The following is a 17,105-nucleotide window of genomic DNA, read 5'->3' on the forward strand; positions in this document are numbered from 1 at the left end:
TACGAGTTAAAAGCATTCTTATCTAGGAAACAGGTCAAAGCTGCTCAAAAAAACTGAATCAAATGTCAAAATTACATTTCTCAAACAAATATACAGCATCTAACCTAAATACCTGAAAATTGATTAACAAAGGAATTGTTCAGTATAAAATTAAAAACTGGGTAAATAGATGGGCTGTGCAAAATAAAAAATGTTTTCAGTATAGTTAGGCATAAATGTAACGGATAAAGTCTGGAGTGACTGGATGTTTCACAGAACAGAACACTACTTCCTGTTTTTCAGCTCTCCTGGTTTCCACTTATTGGTTACCAGGCAGTAACCAATCAGTGGCTTGAGGGGGGGGGGGCACATGGGTCATATCTGTTGCTTTTGAATCTGAGCTGAATGCTGAGGATCAATTGCAAACTAACTGAACAGTTATGTCCGATGTAGCCCCCGTTTAAGTCGCTGACTAACTAACTAGAGAGCTGCAAAGCAGGAAGTAGTGTTCTGGTTATTATGTTAGACATCCAGTCACTCCAGCCTTTATACATTAGATTTTTGGCTAACTAACTATATTAGAAACATTTTTTTTATTTTGCACAGCCTATCTATTTACCCAGTTTTTATTTTCACACTGAACTGTTCCTTTAAAATATATTTATACCTTAACACAACCAGAATTACTCAATTATGAATACAATGCATAGGAGCCACAAACTTTCTATACAAGGTACTACACTGCCTGTTAAAGGCACAGTAACACCAAGAAATGAAAGTGTTTTAAAGTAATGAAACGATCAGTGAAAGCATATTTAGCTTACTTCTACTTACCCCCATAATGAAGCAACATTTTACCGATTTCAACATGACCGTTTAGCAGAGCATCGTGTAAGGGAGTCACGCCGTCCACATGACTAAGCAAGTTGACTTCTGGACACTGCTGCAAAATTACACGGACACATTCTGTGTTGCCATGGTTACAAGCTTCATGCAAAGGCGTCCAGCCGGCATGGTCTGAGTTATATATTTGCAACGATAAGAAATAATAATAATAATGCATATGTAAAGGTAATACAAGTAGGCAGCGCTGCAGTGAAATAACAAACAGTAATGTTGGCTTAGAAGGTCATTTGAAACCATAAAATGCTTCATTGGAAGCAGTAAACGATAATAAAGAGGCATTTGCCAGACAATTCCATTAGAAGAACTCACCTTTTACATTTATATCAGTTCCAGGCAAGCTAAGGAGCACAATGAGCTTCTTTACTTTGTTGTTGCCGCAGGCTGTATGTAGGGGAGTCTCTCCTACCGTACACATGAAAAACAAATGAGAAAATGACCCATAGATGACTGTGTGCCAGTGTGTGTGTGTGTTAGTAAGAACATATTCAAGGGTTTTTGTTATTTTTCAGTCCAGGGTGTTTTTAACTGATAATCCGTGTTTAAGAAAATAGCCCAGATCTTCGGGTATAGTCACAAACCCGGCAAAGAGACTAGGCGAAGAAACTACTTCCCTCATCTCCCCTCCTTTTTTTTTTAAGTTTAAGATTTAAAGCTCATGACATTCTATAAAAGTACAAAAAGAACAGAGCTCCAAAATGACTTGCTTCCAAGGCAATGAAAGTTTAGAGTATGCAGTTACCCTGCTTAGAAACTATTCATGAACAGCTATTGCATGATCTATCTTTTTATAGAGCATTTATGGTTTAATTGAAATGGATGTTTCTGGTCAAGCACGAGTGACTCTGCGCAGTATAGGATAATTCTACGTTTGGAATCCTGTAGAAGGTGATTTGCTGCTTTTAATAAGAGAAGTAAGACAGGGCGAGTAATGAAGAGGGATTTGGTTTATGAGCACTTGCCTTACATACAGTAAAACTCAAGTTTGGATTTACCATAGTCAAGTTGCAAGAGGAGCGACACAGATGGAATGTGAAGAATCGTAAATATCTGTTGTAAAGGGGAGCTCAACAGTTTGAAACTTTGAAAAGAACATGTATGGGCAAGCTCCCCTATCTACTGATTGGGATGCAACGGTGAGAATGTGGGGTTAGCACAGAAGCCCATCCATTTCAGTACAGATCTGTTATCTAGAATGATTGGACCTTGGGTTTTCCGGATAATGGCTCTTTACGTAATTTGGATCTTGATACCTTAAAGGAATAGTTCAGTATGAAAATAAAAACTGGGTAAATAGATAGGCTGTGCAAAATAAAAAATGTTTCTAATATATTTAGTTAGCCAAAAATGTAATATATAAAGGCTGGAGTGAACAGATGTCTAATAAAACAGCCAGAATCCAACTTCCTGCTTTTCAGCTCTATAACTCTGAGTTAGTCAGCGACTTGAAGGGGGGGCCACATGGTACATTTCTGTTCAGTGAATTTGCAATTGATCCTCAGCATTCAGCTCAGATTCAAAAGCAACAGAAATGACCCATGTGGCCCCCCCTCAAGTCTCTGATTGGTCACTGCCTGGTAGCCAGGCTGCAATACGCTGCGAATATTCTGACGTAAAAATATTCTCAGCGATAACATGCGGAAACTTAAACTCAGATTTACCGCACTTTAGTAAACGGACCCCTATATTAGAAACATTTTTTATTTTGCATAGCCTATCTATTTACCCAGTTTTTATTTTTACACGTAACAATTCCTTTAAGTCTACTAGAAAAATCATTGTTTAGCAAAGGTTGAATGTGAGCGTTTTTTTATACCTCAAATGACCTTGAATTAACTCGAATGAACTCACAACTCGAATGGTTTCTTGTTTAAGAAAAAAACTCAAATGAAAAAAGCTTGATTCAGCGAGTTTGAGTTGTGAAACTAAAAAACTTGAATTAATCAATTTTTCGGTGAAAAAAAATTGAATCACTCAAGTTGATCAAGTTTTCATGCAAAATCCTCTGAAAAAAACTCGAACATCATGCAGAATATTTAAATGGTATTTTTGGATTCAAGCCATTTCCAGAGTCGGGGTATAAGAAACCTTGAAAAATTTGTGGTTTTTTTTTTTACCTGAAAATGTGAGTTTTGACCAAAAAACCTTTTCGTGAAAAAACAACAACACAATAGGTCTGTTTTGTCTCGAATAAGGATTAATTATATCTCGGTTAGAACCAAGTACTGTTTTATAAAAAGCAAATTTAAAAAATTTGGATAAAATGGAAGCTATGGGAGACTTTCTGAACAACGGGTTTCAGGAAAATGGTTACCATAAATGTACACCCCTTTTAAGTTTGGCTAGCATTTAATAGATAATAAACAGATAATAAAATGTGCCTCTTTATTAAACTTTAAAAATAGCTTAAATCCCAGTGGCAACTCATTGTGACCCTTGAAAGTCAAGTAATCTCCTAGCGTCACAGTATACATGGTGTTCCTACTATGGTTCATGTAATTGCTGCAAAGTGCTTTCAGTCTCAGAATTCCAAAAGAGGGATATAACCATAAAGTTTGGTCATACTCTCTCATGCATCAAACTGTAAATTCTTCCTTATGAAAGGTGCGTTCTGACAGGTGCCATTTAGAGCTTCAAATTTAATGCAGCTTTACAACAAATGCTATGATCAGCAGAATGAGCAATGCCTGTTCCCCAAACCTGCCAAGAGCAACACTGTAATTGCTATTCCCATGTATCTGCCCTGCTTCTTATTCTGTGCCTTGTTTCTCCTCACTGGTCACTGGGTACAATTACTAAGGACCACATCCCATTTCTTCTGTTCCAATAACCAGCATCAAAGTTGAAGAACCACCACCAGCCCTCTGACAGGGACACAAAAGACAGTCGGACAGAAAGTCTAACTTAACCAGCAGTAAAGCATGCCACCTAGAATCCAAGGAGTAACAGAAAATGCCAAGAAGTTTGGGGGGGCTGTGGTTGGTAGGGACCAGTGCAGTGTTTGAGGAATCTAAAGGAAGCACTATAGCAATGAGAATTTGAGGGTTGGGTTTTTGGACTGTAGACATGATCAGGAAGGGCAATGAAATGCCCTTTTTAATTTCCACACAAGCTCTGATTCAGTAATAATGTAACAGGAGTCAGGTCTCCTCCACATCTGTTAATCTGTCAGTTTGCAGCAATGCTTCAGGTGTCATGGAAAGGCGTGCAAAGAATATAGTGAATAAAGTACCCCTCTTGTAAAATATAAGGCTGAAGGCCGAGTGTTTTATACAGGTCATGTAACTGAGGTGACGTCTAAAATCCTCATATTTTGCAACAGGCGGTACTTTATTTATTATAATACACAGTTTCAGTGACACAGAAATGACATCACTAAGCGCCGATTAAAACCAATGACATCACTAAGCACCGTTTATAAGAATATCATTTACAGGATATTCATGGCTCTTGTGTATTATATAAACATAAAGGTAGATACTGCTTTTGAAGCAGATTACAAATAACTGTGATACCATGAAACTTATTAAATGAATGTATACTGGAAAGTTGCTCAGAAATACATTTTCTTCATTATGCCAACATTTTTTGGGCGAAGGACCACTTTAATGTAAAGCTACTTAGAGCACTTTTCTAATTCTAAGCACTTATTTAATATCATTTTTTTGATTCATTTATTTTTCATATGTTATATTATACAGGTATCGGACCTGTTATCCAGAATGCTCGGGAACTGGGGTTTTCCGGATAATGGATCTTTCTGTAATTTGGGTCTTCATACCTTAAGTCTACTAGAAATTCATTTAAACATGAAATAAACCCAATAGGCTGGTTTTGCTTCCAATAAGGATTAATTATATCTTAGTTGGGATCAAGTACAAGGTACTGTTTTATTATTACAGAGAAAAAGGAAATCATTTTTAAAAATTTGGATCATTTGGATAAAATGGAGTCTATGGGAGCTTTCTGGATATTGGGTTTCCGAATAAGGGATCCTATACTTGTACCACTAATATCATGACTTTACAACAGGATTGGGCTCTTCTGTCAAAGTGCCTTTTGCTCCTGTCAGTTTGGTCGAGTTGTTGTTGTGTTTTGCCCGAAAAAATTGAGCTTTCGAGGGTAGTTTCAGTAAAAACGTTCGGATAAAAAAAAAGAGACAAATTTCTCTAGATGTATTATGCCCTGAAGCTGCAAAAAGCCTGAATCTAAAAATACTCGATCAGGTCATGTTGAAGTCAATGGCAGAGGTCCCTTGAACGATTTGAAGATGTTTTTAGCCTTCATGATTTTCTGGGTTTTTATTCCGGTGGTTTGTGCTCGAAAACTCGATCAATTCGAGCCATTCAAGCTTTTTTTCGCCTATTCCTATTTGCCTATCATTTCCCCCTGACTGCATCGACTTTATAAATAAGAACATTTGAGTTGTGTGTTTATTCGAGGTAGAAAAAACCTCACAAACCTCAACTTTTGATAAATTACCCCTTAAGAGTAATAGAGTGAGAGCTGGCCAACTGAACAGAATAGAAAGGGGAACTACTATGAAGTTTGGTGGGGATGAAGAGACTTAAAATGGAAAAGAAGAATCGTTTTTCAATCACCACAAAACCATTTAAGGGTAAACTGTTTAGTACCTTTAGTGTTATGACGGTTAAAGCTTTGGTCTTGATCTGATAAAGGGAGATTTTCCTTTGCAAATACTGCTGGACACTCACTTTTTCTTCTCAGTTTTGGAAGAATTCTGCTGAACAAGATTCATGTTTAATTGTAATTGAGCATGAAAATATGGTATATGTACATCATACAAATGGGATTTTTAATTAATTTGTCAATAGGAAGGTCAGCATATGGTTTAAAAGCATACTTGGTTCAGGGATATTTGTTGGTATCTACTCTTCCCCTGTCTGTCTGCAATATTAGCACCATATATATATATATAAGAAAGGTTGGAAGCCGGCACAGCTCGTCAAAAAGTCAATGCTGCCTGGGTGCAAAACGCCCAAAAGATTAAATAACAGAGTAGTAAAGCTCACACTCACAGGTCTTATCAAAGCAAAAAAATGGTGTTTATTTATTAAATAAACACCATTTTTTTGCTTTGATAAGACCTGTGAGTGCGAGCTTTACTACTCTGTTATATATATATATATATATATATATATATATATATATATATATATATATTTTTTTTTTTTTTTTTTTCAAGGATGTCCCAATGGGGACCGAAATTGATACTATGCAACAATAAATATTACATTTTTACACTAAAGGGAGTGCTGGTTTGGAAACTATTGGTGTATGCAAAATTACTGTGCACCCCTCACTTTATTTAAATTTGCCTTGGAGTGTGGATACTCATTGGAAAAAAAAAAATACACACACACACACACATGCACGAATTTCTAAGAATGCTGGAAAATTAAAGAAATAGCACTCAAAATACAAGCACGTTCCCTAAAGACTAGTACAGTATAGTTAAAAGAAAAAACAAAACAAAATAACTAACGTTATTGTCTTTGAAGCTTCTTATTAATCCAGATCATGGTATAGTTTTAGTAACAAGTCAAATCAACTGGATTTGATGTATTTTTTCTCCTGAAGATGTTTCACTAGTCATCCAACTGGCTTTCTCAATTCATTCTGTTGACTTGATGTTTACTATAGCTATAACTAATGTTATTATGCTTCCAATCCAAAAAGTACCAGAAAATCTCCTGGTACTCCCAGACTTAGTGCAGACAAATTCTTTTATCTCTCTTTTTCCACAATACAGCCATGGTGTTACGTTTTTGCCGATTGTTATAAATATGGCATAATCTCTAAAATACAAAAATAACATTAATGAATCTAGACAAAGTCAAACAATATACTCTAGGGTATACCAAAAGATCTTCCCAGAGGATATGAAGTCATTCCTTGATGTTAGATGAAAAGATACTTCATATTCAGATGAATAAAAAAAGGAATTTCTTATATAATAGGAATAATGACTTGATAGAATTTCACAGCAGAAATTATGATGGCAGGTACATTTGTGAGTTTAAACAAATGGCTTTAAATGTTCAGAAGTATAAATTATTTAAGCAAATGTGTGAAGTTTTCTGTTGGGTCTCTTTTTTCCAAACTCCACAACTATGTTTGTCAAGTTTTTTTTTTTATCACGGTTGAATAAGACAAGGAACAACTTGCAATTGTTCATGTTCAGTTTTGAACTCACATCCTGCATGTTGGGTGTTTGCTTACTTTTCTGCTGAGAAGACTTGCTTCTAACCTACCTATTGACTTTTCCAATCCTGGTCACAGCTTCAAAAGACCTCAGCATGAGTCAGGCTTTTTTCACCATGGTTTGTTTTGACCTTGGTAAGTGTTAGAACCTTAAATCTAGACCTTACCAGAGTCAAAGAACTCTGTGATGTACAAAGGCAAAAAACTTTGTTGCACCCAAATTTTATCTATCCTAAGCATCAAGAGTCATTTGCTTTACATCATGCTCCAAAAACTGTTCCGGGTATATATTAAAATCATTCCATTCATAATTATTTAAGGGGTTTCTTTCAGAAATAGCATGTGATTTAACCAGTTATGTGCATTGGTAAATTGGTCTCAGTACAAGTTTAAGCAAGCAGAGCACAGGGAATACTTTTGTGCTTTGTAAAGGCATTTTTGACAATTGGATAGATTTTCAGACAACAGCGTAGGTCACATAAAGTTCAAGATATGTGTCGGGTCAGAAGCTGTCCCCAAAAGCAGACAAGTGGTGATGTTATAGGTATTACTTACGGCAGATCAAGCAGCACATCGCCTTGGTAGTTATTTTCACCATTTAGCATCAGTAAAGCCTTCTGAGACTCCAGGCAAAGCTGCTGCCCTATTTTCCTCTTTCCTTTCAGTTTCTGCACTTCCTTGCCACATGTTCCCACTTTCCACAATGCTGGTATGTATGTAGAAATCTGTTGCAAAATTAGACATTTTTGACAAATGTTCTAAATTAAAAACATGACCACAGTTGCTCTATAAAAATGCTGCTACATTAGACAAGGAATGGCAGCTTAAAATACAGTACTGAAAAATCAATTATAACATTTGAAATATGGGAATTCTTAGGACAAACTTGATATTTTAAACCTGCCACGTTGTACAATTAAAAGTTCACAGCTGTATACCCTGGGGAAAGAAAGATTTGATTGTTGGTTCCTATGATCACAAACTAGAAAGTCACTTACCCCTATAATTCAGGCAAATAGTCCAATGACCCAATTAAAAGTCCCCTACTCCATAATATATAAATGTAAAAAAGCAGATTTTACCTGTTTGATGGGCTTGCGGTTCAAACTTTTCTTTGTATTTAAGGAGTTTTCACGCCTCACAAAAAAAGTTTTTTTTTTTATTTCCCAAGAGACTACCCCACACCAATGGAAATGCACCACTTTTACCCCCAAAATCTTGGTGTACTCTTCTGGCACGTCTGAAGCACTTCTTGAAATTGTTTGCAAACACAGAGCATGCATAGCTGAAGCCAAGTCCCAATCAACATCAATTAAGCCTGCTCAGGGTCAGGGATCACTAGCAGAAGTGGCACAAAATGGCACCCTTCATTCAACCTTGCTTTTCTACTCCGCTTTTTTCAATTTACTAAATTGGACACTAATTTGCATCTGTATTGCTTCAGAGGTTCTATCCATTATCCAGAAACTAGTTACCTAGAGAGCTCCAAATTATGAAAAGTCTGTCTCCCACTGACTCCATTTTATAAATTTTTATAAAAATGATTTCCTTTTTCTCTGTAATAATAAAACAGTACCTTGTACTTGACCCAAACTAAGATATAATTAATCCTTATTGTAAGCAAAACTAGCCAGTAGGATTTATTTAAAATCCGTTATCCAGAAAACCAAGGATTCTGGATAACAGATCCCATACTTGTACCTGAAATTATGCTGCAATTCTTCATATCTTCACAAAATAGTGCCTGAAAATTGCATGTTGCGCATTGTGATGCTTTTGTAAATGTGGCTGTCTCTCTTGGAGTTTATGCCATATCATAGAGAAAATCTTCCGTATACCACTCTCTTCTATAAAAAGCATGTGATTTGCTCTTAAGCTTTCTCAAATTTCATTTCAGTGCTATAAATATGTTTAGCCAGCAGAAATTGGCTGTTTTTGGAGACATTCGTTATAGGCAGTGCCATGTGTTATGTGCATGCACTCAGCTGTACAAGACAGAGTATCTTGGCTTTGGCAAAGCAGAAAGAAAATCATGGAAAAAGAAAAAAACAAAACAAAGCCAAAGCACCTGCAGTAATGTGGAAGCACAGATCTCACATCCTCAGCTACATGGAAGTAACATCATAATTTCAAAAATCAATTATGGACCGCATACTTTGAATACAAAAATTTTTTTTTGAAAAAACATTCTCAAAGCAGCCTGACACATTTCATGTGATGCAAAGCAACCACACAAAATTAAGCCTGGACCTTGCAATCAATAAGCTAGAGAAACCTGTGACATGTTTATCCATGTAATCAATTTATTGTTAGCTGATTTGGGCAAAAGATACAAAACTAGGTGTGGTACTAGGTAGATGTTAATTCATATATGGCTGAAAATAGCAGAGCTAATGCCAACATAGCAGAGCTAATGCCAACATTTGGCTCCAGACATAAGCTGGCTATGGATGTGCAGATATATCCTTATGTCCAATGAACACTCGTTTGTTGCAATAGCCCGACCTACCACTAACCATTCAGATAAAATAAACTAGTAAAAAGAACAAACCAGATGATGTTCTGGCCATTAATTCAAAAGCAAAATGTACGAATGTTATGTCCGACAAATAGCAGTGACCCATTGCAGAGATATTGTTAGCCGGCAGAAATCTTCAACGATCTACTAAACGACAAAAAATGTCCGGACAATTCACAAATGGACCGCAAATCATACGAATCTTTGTTTCGTACAATTTTAGGACCGTTTGTGAATAGTTCCAACATTATCTTTGCATCTGTGGCTAGCCTTAGGCTCATGTCACAGTTGTCATATTCTCTGCAAGAGAAAGGAGAAAACACCAGTACTGCTCAGAACCTCTTGTGAAGAGAGATGTTTACTTTACAGAACTTGTCACAGAATACGGAAGCCCAAAAATGCACACATAAGCATTTTTAGTCCAAAATCTGGTTGCACAGTGAAAGATGGCTGCCATTAAAGGCAAGCTAGCTGTCTGAATGGGTAGCTTGGATATATAGGAAACAGTGTGTACCATTGCCCTTAGAAGTTTAAAATAACACATTTCTCATGAAATCAAATAGAAATTAAAATGAAAAATTCTGCTTACCAGTTTTTCTAAAGATAGAGGGTCAGAAGTAATGTTGACATTGCACTTCACACAAAGGTTTATGAATATCACTTCTGCAACTAACATTTGAAGCCAAGGAGAAGCAATAGATGAGATGAACTTTTCTTTCTCCTCCATAGAAAAATCTGAAATAAAAAGTGTGCTTCTTTTGGAAAACATGGTATATTATAGAGCTGCATAATACACAAGGAAGTATTGGCAATTTAGTTTTACAAATGCAAAAGGAGATTTGCAAAACATGTAAACCTGTAAATAAACACCACTGTTGTTGGATTGTGCCATATCCCCTCACACAAGTTTTACTTTAGCACCTAAAGAAACCCCAAAGTGTGCAGAATCATAAGACAACCTGAAAATATTATATGTTTTTTTCTGGGGACCATAACTGTATCTTCTTCCTTCTCAACTAAAACAAAGAGCTGCACATTTTTCTTTTGAAACAAAGATTCCAGAGACCAAATGTTGGGGTGGCAGTGTATGTGATCTTAGATTTTTGCAAGGCATTTAATACAGTACTACACAGAAGGTTACAGATTAAATTAAGTAATATTGGCCAGAACCATATTTGTATTTGGATAGAGAACTGTCTGAAGGATAGATTAGAGTGGTGATAAATGGCACATATTTAATTGGATTACTGCTGTAAGTAGAGTTCCTTGGCCCTTTGCTTTTTCATTTATTTATTAATGGCATTGTAATTATTGTCTTTATTATTGCTAATACAGTACTAAATTATGCAAAACCATAAGTTCCATGGAAGATGCTCCCACTTTGCAAAGAGATTATTAACTACATTGGAGAACTGGGCTAAAACTTAGACTCCCAGTTGACAAATGCAAGGTTATGCACTACATGGTATAGAAGACCAGTCCATCTTCATAAAGACAACTTACAGATGACAACATGTAATAAAGACCCTGGAACTGTAGAAGAAAAATCTAAAAATACTGGGACAACATTCTAACATATGTTAAATAGTTACGAGAACCAAATCAGAAATGAATGCATTACATTTCTATTAAAAATAACAGACAAATTAAAACAAAATTAAATTTTACCTTAGGGAATGGATCAACCAATGACAATGAGATCAAACAAATGGTAAAACATATAACCTCTAATCTAAACAAAAACTGTGAGGACTTTGTTATTTCTTAGTTGCTATGATCTGAATTCTTACATCAATCAATCATCAATCTTTCGTACAATCAACCAATAAAATAGAATAATACAATCTAAATCAGCACATAAATTATATATATATTATGTAATACACATATAATACACAAAAGCCATGAATATCTTGTAAATTATATCATATAAACGGTGAGTTCTGATGTCATTTCTGTCACGACTCACTGAAATTTGTGTATTATAATAAATAAAGTACCCCCAGTTGCAAAATATGAGGATATTAGACGTTACCTCGGAGTTCCATGACCTGTATAAAAACACTTGGCCTTCGGCCTCGTATTTTTATATGGTCATGAAACTCCTCGGTAACTTATAATATCCTTATATTTTACAAGAGGGGGTACTTTATTCACTATATAACCAAACTGACAGATCCTCATTCTCAATTTACTCATTATATGTTTTTAAAGTCATAGAATATTTTGATTAGAATGATAATGAACAATAACACTTACATTCAGCACCATAAACTGCATTTTACTTTTACATGTTATGGTTTACATTATTTGTATTTATGTACATTGTATTTTTTTCCATTGAATTGAATAATGAATAATAAGAAACAAATAATAATTATACACTAAATAGTAGTGTGCTGGGTGCCTCCTTAACGGAGAAGGATTTGGGGATTTTTGTGGATAAAAAACTGTGCAATTATACAGTGTCACTCAGTGGCGACTAAAGTAGGGATGCACCAAATCCACTATTTTGGATTTGGACAAACCCCCGAATCCTTTGTGAAAGATTCGTCCGAATACCGAACCGAATCCGAACCCTAATTTGCATATGCACATGCAAATTAGGGGTGGGAAAGGGAAAACATTTTTTACTTCCTTGTTTGTGACAAAAAGTCACGCGATTTCCCTCAGCGCTCCTAATTTGCATATGCAATTGGATCCGGTGCATCCCTAGACTAAAGCAAATAAAAGACTTTCTTGTATAAAAAGGGGCATTAACTCAAGGGATAAAAACATAGTTTGGAATGCCTGGTAAGGCCTCACCTTGAGTTTGCAATGTAGTTGTGAGCCACCAGTCCTTAAAAGGGATATAAATGAGCTGAAGAGAGTGCAGAAATGTGCAGCTTAACTGGTTAACTCAACGGAACTATTAAAATATAATGAAAGATTGTCCAGGTTGGCGTTATTAAATGCTTGCAATGGGACTTGTTACAAGTACATTAGAAGACATTACAGATAGCAAGGGATCTTTCTTCAAATAGAAAAGAACTCTTTAGACTCAGTGTAGGTGGTTCTTCTTGGTGAGGGCGGTTGTGGCATACTCTGCTGGCTGATGTTGTGATGACATTTTCAAACAACGCCTTTAATAGTGGTTTGGATGACATCTTGGACAAACATAACATCTATAGTCTTAAGTGATCTACAGTTTACATTTTGCTTATTTCTAAGTAACTTTCCAACAGACATTAACAGCATTTTCTTGCAGTTATATTTGTGAAAGAGGGAGCTAGTCCCTTAAATATGTTGGCCCATGTTAGTGCTTTTAATGTTGAAGGGTCAATTTGAAATGTGTTTACATGCAGTCAATGTAGTGTGATGTATCTATGTGGGTTGATTATGTAATAGTTTGATGGCAGCATTTTGTGTCAGTTGTGGTTTAGCCTCTACCTTTTTATGTCAAATAATTGTACAACATAATTAAATACCTTTCTACAACTAAATTTATAATTAAAGCTATTATTTTAATAACAGATAAAATATTATGACTCACCTTCACAAGGAACACACATAAAGAATGCTAGGTCATTAGAAACTTGATAGATCAGGTTTTTATTCAAATAAAATCCAAGAAGAATCCAATATTCCACAGCTGAACTAAGCATTATGTTCAAGGAAGATGCCACCTCTTCTACTAAGACCTTGTGCCAATAAATTTAAATGGATAAATATTAGCAAATGTGCTAATTTCCATAGCAAGAAAAGCCTTAAAACAGAACTTTAACTATTCTGAGATCTAGTACTAACTAAAAATGACATTAAAGCCCTTAAAAAATACTGCTTCACAGCACACACCACTTGTATTGTGCATTTGTGTACATATTGTGCATTGTATACACATATGTAGAATGATGGCACACAGAGCTGTTCAATTTGAGTAAATGTTCCATGTATACCTGCATTATAAAAATGTTCATATTTTTCTGGCATGGTATGGGTGAGTAAATGGTGCCGAAAACTGGTATACAGACATTCTGCTGTTCTTTCTAAACAATTTAACACAGTATGGAAAACATTTTCACATTTGTGGTCCATTCCATCAGTTTGTCCCTCCTCTGCTAATTAGTAATTTGCAATTATATATATATCTATATATATATATATATATATATATATATATATCTATATATATATATATATATTTTTTTTATATCTATATATATATATCTATATATATCTATATATATATATCTATATATATCTATATATATATCTATATATATATTATATATGTATATATATATATATATATATATATATATATATATATATATATATATATATATATATATATATATATATATATATTGTAGTAACTTCATGTGGGTATCCTGATGATGCACCCAAGTGGACTGAAATGCGGAGATATGTTCAACCTCATAAAAAATATTGTTAGTGCTTTAAAAATGTTTTCAACATGTGAACCTATACATTTATCTGAAAATGTGCTATGAGCTAAGGGTGCCCAACCAGAGTTGCATAGTAAAAGTTGCTATGAAGAAAAAAAACCTGAAATCTAGACATAGGAACCTACAGAAGCCAGACATATACCAATAATGCAAAATTATTACGGATGCAGTGGAATGAGCATAACCCATACTGTATACGTGTTTATTTAGTTATATGCCAATTTGTACATAGCCTGTAACCAAGCTGAAGCCTTTCATTTCCACAGCTCATCTTTAAATTTAGAATTCACAACTTGATAACTTACTAAACTACCAACTTCACAGCTGACAGAAAGTCTTTAAACAGTCAGACTGAACTTGTTCTACTTATTTTTGCTCAGAAAATATTTAAGTTGAGCATTTAATTAATCCATTATACTATTCTCCAAGAGTTCCTACTTCAAGCCTCATCTTTACTAAGTCTACCTATAAATTCATATTTATAAAGGTGATATAGTAATGCAATAAAACTTCCCTCTGTAGTTAAGCAATAAGCATGGTAAGCAATGAAGAGTCTATTTTCAGCACACTATGGGGCACATTTACTTAGCTCTTGTGAAGGATTAGAATGAAAAATACTTCGAATTTCAAAGTATTTTTTTGGCTACTTCGACCACGAATCGAACGTTTCGAACTAAAAATCGTACGACTATTCGATAGTCTAAGTACGGTCTCTTTAAAAAAAACTTCGACCACCTACTTCGCCACCTAAAACCTACCGAGCATCAATGTTAGCCTATGGGGAAGGTCCCCATAGGCTTTCTAGCCAATTTGGGATCGAAAGAAAATGGTTCGATCTATGGATTAAAATCCTTCGAATCGTTCGTTTCAATGGATTTAATCGTTTAATTGAATGATTATTCCTTCGAACAAACGATTATCGTTCGAATAGCGCTAAATACTTCGACTTCGATATTCGAACTCGAAGGATTTAACTTTTTAACTTTGAGGGTCGAATATCGAGGGTTAATTAACCCTCGATATTCGACCAATAGTAAATGTGCCCCTACAAGATATTTCCCAATTGATATGGCTTTGATTACATCACAATTCAGTAGAACACTGCAGAAATCAAATATGATATTTTCGATTCATAATGTAACACAAGAAAACAGTTTTAAAAATTCTACATAAATAATCGTACTCACATCATCAGTGTGACACACTGCTTTATGAAACTTCAAAACTAGATCAGTTAAGGAACTTAGTTGACGTGTAAGAAGTTTCATAGTTCTGAGCTCAGACCAAAAGATTCTGACTGTAAAAGATGGAAGAAGTGCTCTTTGGACAAACCCAGGACATTCGCAAAGTCTACAACATAAAAACAATAACCAAATAATTATACATTGTATACAACAATATTACAGACCACTTAATAGCAGCTGATTGTGAATAGTTTTCATTATCATATCCACTCCACAGCAGATTTATCAAAAACCAATAACATCTTAGTGGAGAATGAAACCCTAAAAACGAATATGGCTAGAAATGTAATTTTATATTTTGAACTTATTGAACCAGCCTAAAGGTTTAGCATCTATTTTGTAGTAATGATTGAGGCCATCAAAGCTGCCACAAGTGTTTCTTATCTTGGTTTTTTTAGGAGTGTCAATGACACACACATGCTCAGTGGGCTCTGATCAGCTGTTGAGAAGCCAAGCTTAGGGGTCGTTGGAAATTATCAAGCAGAAAATGAGGTTTCCCTGTCAGGGCTAAAGGGCTGTTCATTTAATTCTGATGCTAAATGTGCTAGTTTCTGAGCTGCCATGTACCAATAATTATTTAGTAATCAGCCTAAGCTTAATATTGTGACATTTATATTATATATATATTCGTATCTTATGTGTCAGCGCCTACGCTCAGGTAGTGGACAGCAGCAAAGAGCACGTGCAGTGAATCTGCAAAACGGGAAACGACAGCGTCATCTTTGGAGGCACAGATCTCTACCACTAAAGGGCTGCGGTTGCCTTGGGTTGGTACAAAAGCCCAAAACATAATTTACAACATTTTTGCCCTACTTTTTTTTAGTTAAGTTCTAGTTCTCATTTAAATGTGAGAAATGTGACATAATGGTTCTCACATGTTTTTGTTTCATATACATCATTTGTTGCTCTCATATATAATTGCCTAAAATAAATTATCTCCTGGTGAAACCTCATTCTTGGACACATTTTTCATCTTGACCTTTGATAAATCCCCTAGTTGTCCCTTTTCTTCATAAATGGCAAACTGTGTGCTTTGAGTTATTTATTTACAATTCCCAACTTTTTTCATTATCCTTTGTTATACTGTTAAGACAAGTAATCTAATGCAACTATTGGGCCAAATTCATATTCATATAAGAAACTTGCATCATTCTAATAACAAGACTGATTATCATGACACATTTGGTATATTACTATTAATATTGTAACCTTGGATAATTCTCCAAATCCAGGAATTTATCTGTGTTTTTTAAATTGTATTATTGGGAAGTAACAATTGAGGATAAAATGGTACACGCTAGATAAGAATTCCAGTATAAATTGGATTCTGACAAATTTGGCCAACATTATTAAAGCCTTGGGTTTGCTTCTGTGAAAGATCAACTACCCATAAAAATTAAAACATTTCGGGTAGTTTAAACTGAAAATTCTGGAGCACCTATACAATAATACCAAACTATGCAAAGAAAATCTCACCTTTTGCTCAGCACTTTGGCTTCCTCTTGTATAATGTTTGCAACATATTTTAAGAGGAGTGCTGCTACTACTCTTTTATTAATGTCCATATTACTAGGTTCATTGCCTAAGTCAGACGATGAATGACATAAAGAGAGTCGCTCATTGAGGAAAGACCTACAGAGATGAAACACAGAACTCAAATAATGTCTTATGTATGACCCAATAATATTCCACACAAATAAATTAGGTATTATGAAGAGTACACCATTATCTAGTTTATAGGTTATGATGGCAAAAATCCATTATACTGTAACTCCATTAATAAAAAAT

At 35.0% G+C, this 17,105-nt stretch overlaps 1 protein-coding gene across 2 annotated transcripts in view; it reads right to left on the bottom strand.

Annotated features, from left to right (window-relative positions):
• The window catches only part of slf1.L (SMC5-SMC6 complex localization factor 1 L homeolog), a 48,702-nt gene that overhangs the window by 5,071 nt on the left and 26,526 nt on the right, over nucleotides 1–17,105 (bottom strand). For both annotated transcript variants that reach the window (XM_018264643.2, XM_041568498.1), the window contains 8 exons: nucleotides 16,794–16,949; nucleotides 15,261–15,423; nucleotides 13,158–13,305; nucleotides 10,215–10,360; nucleotides 7,663–7,832; nucleotides 5,517–5,623; nucleotides 1,195–1,287; nucleotides 814–996 (listed from right to left, as the gene is read on the bottom strand). In XM_018264643.2, the coding sequence (XP_018120132.1) occupies nucleotides 814–996; nucleotides 1,195–1,287; nucleotides 5,517–5,623; nucleotides 7,663–7,832; nucleotides 10,215–10,360; nucleotides 13,158–13,305; nucleotides 15,261–15,423; nucleotides 16,794–16,949 (1,166 nt within the window). The remainder of the gene's footprint in view (nucleotides 1–813; nucleotides 997–1,194; nucleotides 1,288–5,516; nucleotides 5,624–7,662; nucleotides 7,833–10,214; nucleotides 10,361–13,157; nucleotides 13,306–15,260; nucleotides 15,424–16,793; nucleotides 16,950–17,105) is intronic.

Source organism: Xenopus laevis, chromosome 1L (genome assembly GCF_017654675.1).
Source record: "Xenopus laevis strain J_2021 chromosome 1L, Xenopus_laevis_v10.1, whole genome shotgun sequence".
Classification (NCBI taxonomy): Eukaryota; Metazoa; Chordata; class Amphibia; order Anura; family Pipidae; genus Xenopus; species Xenopus laevis.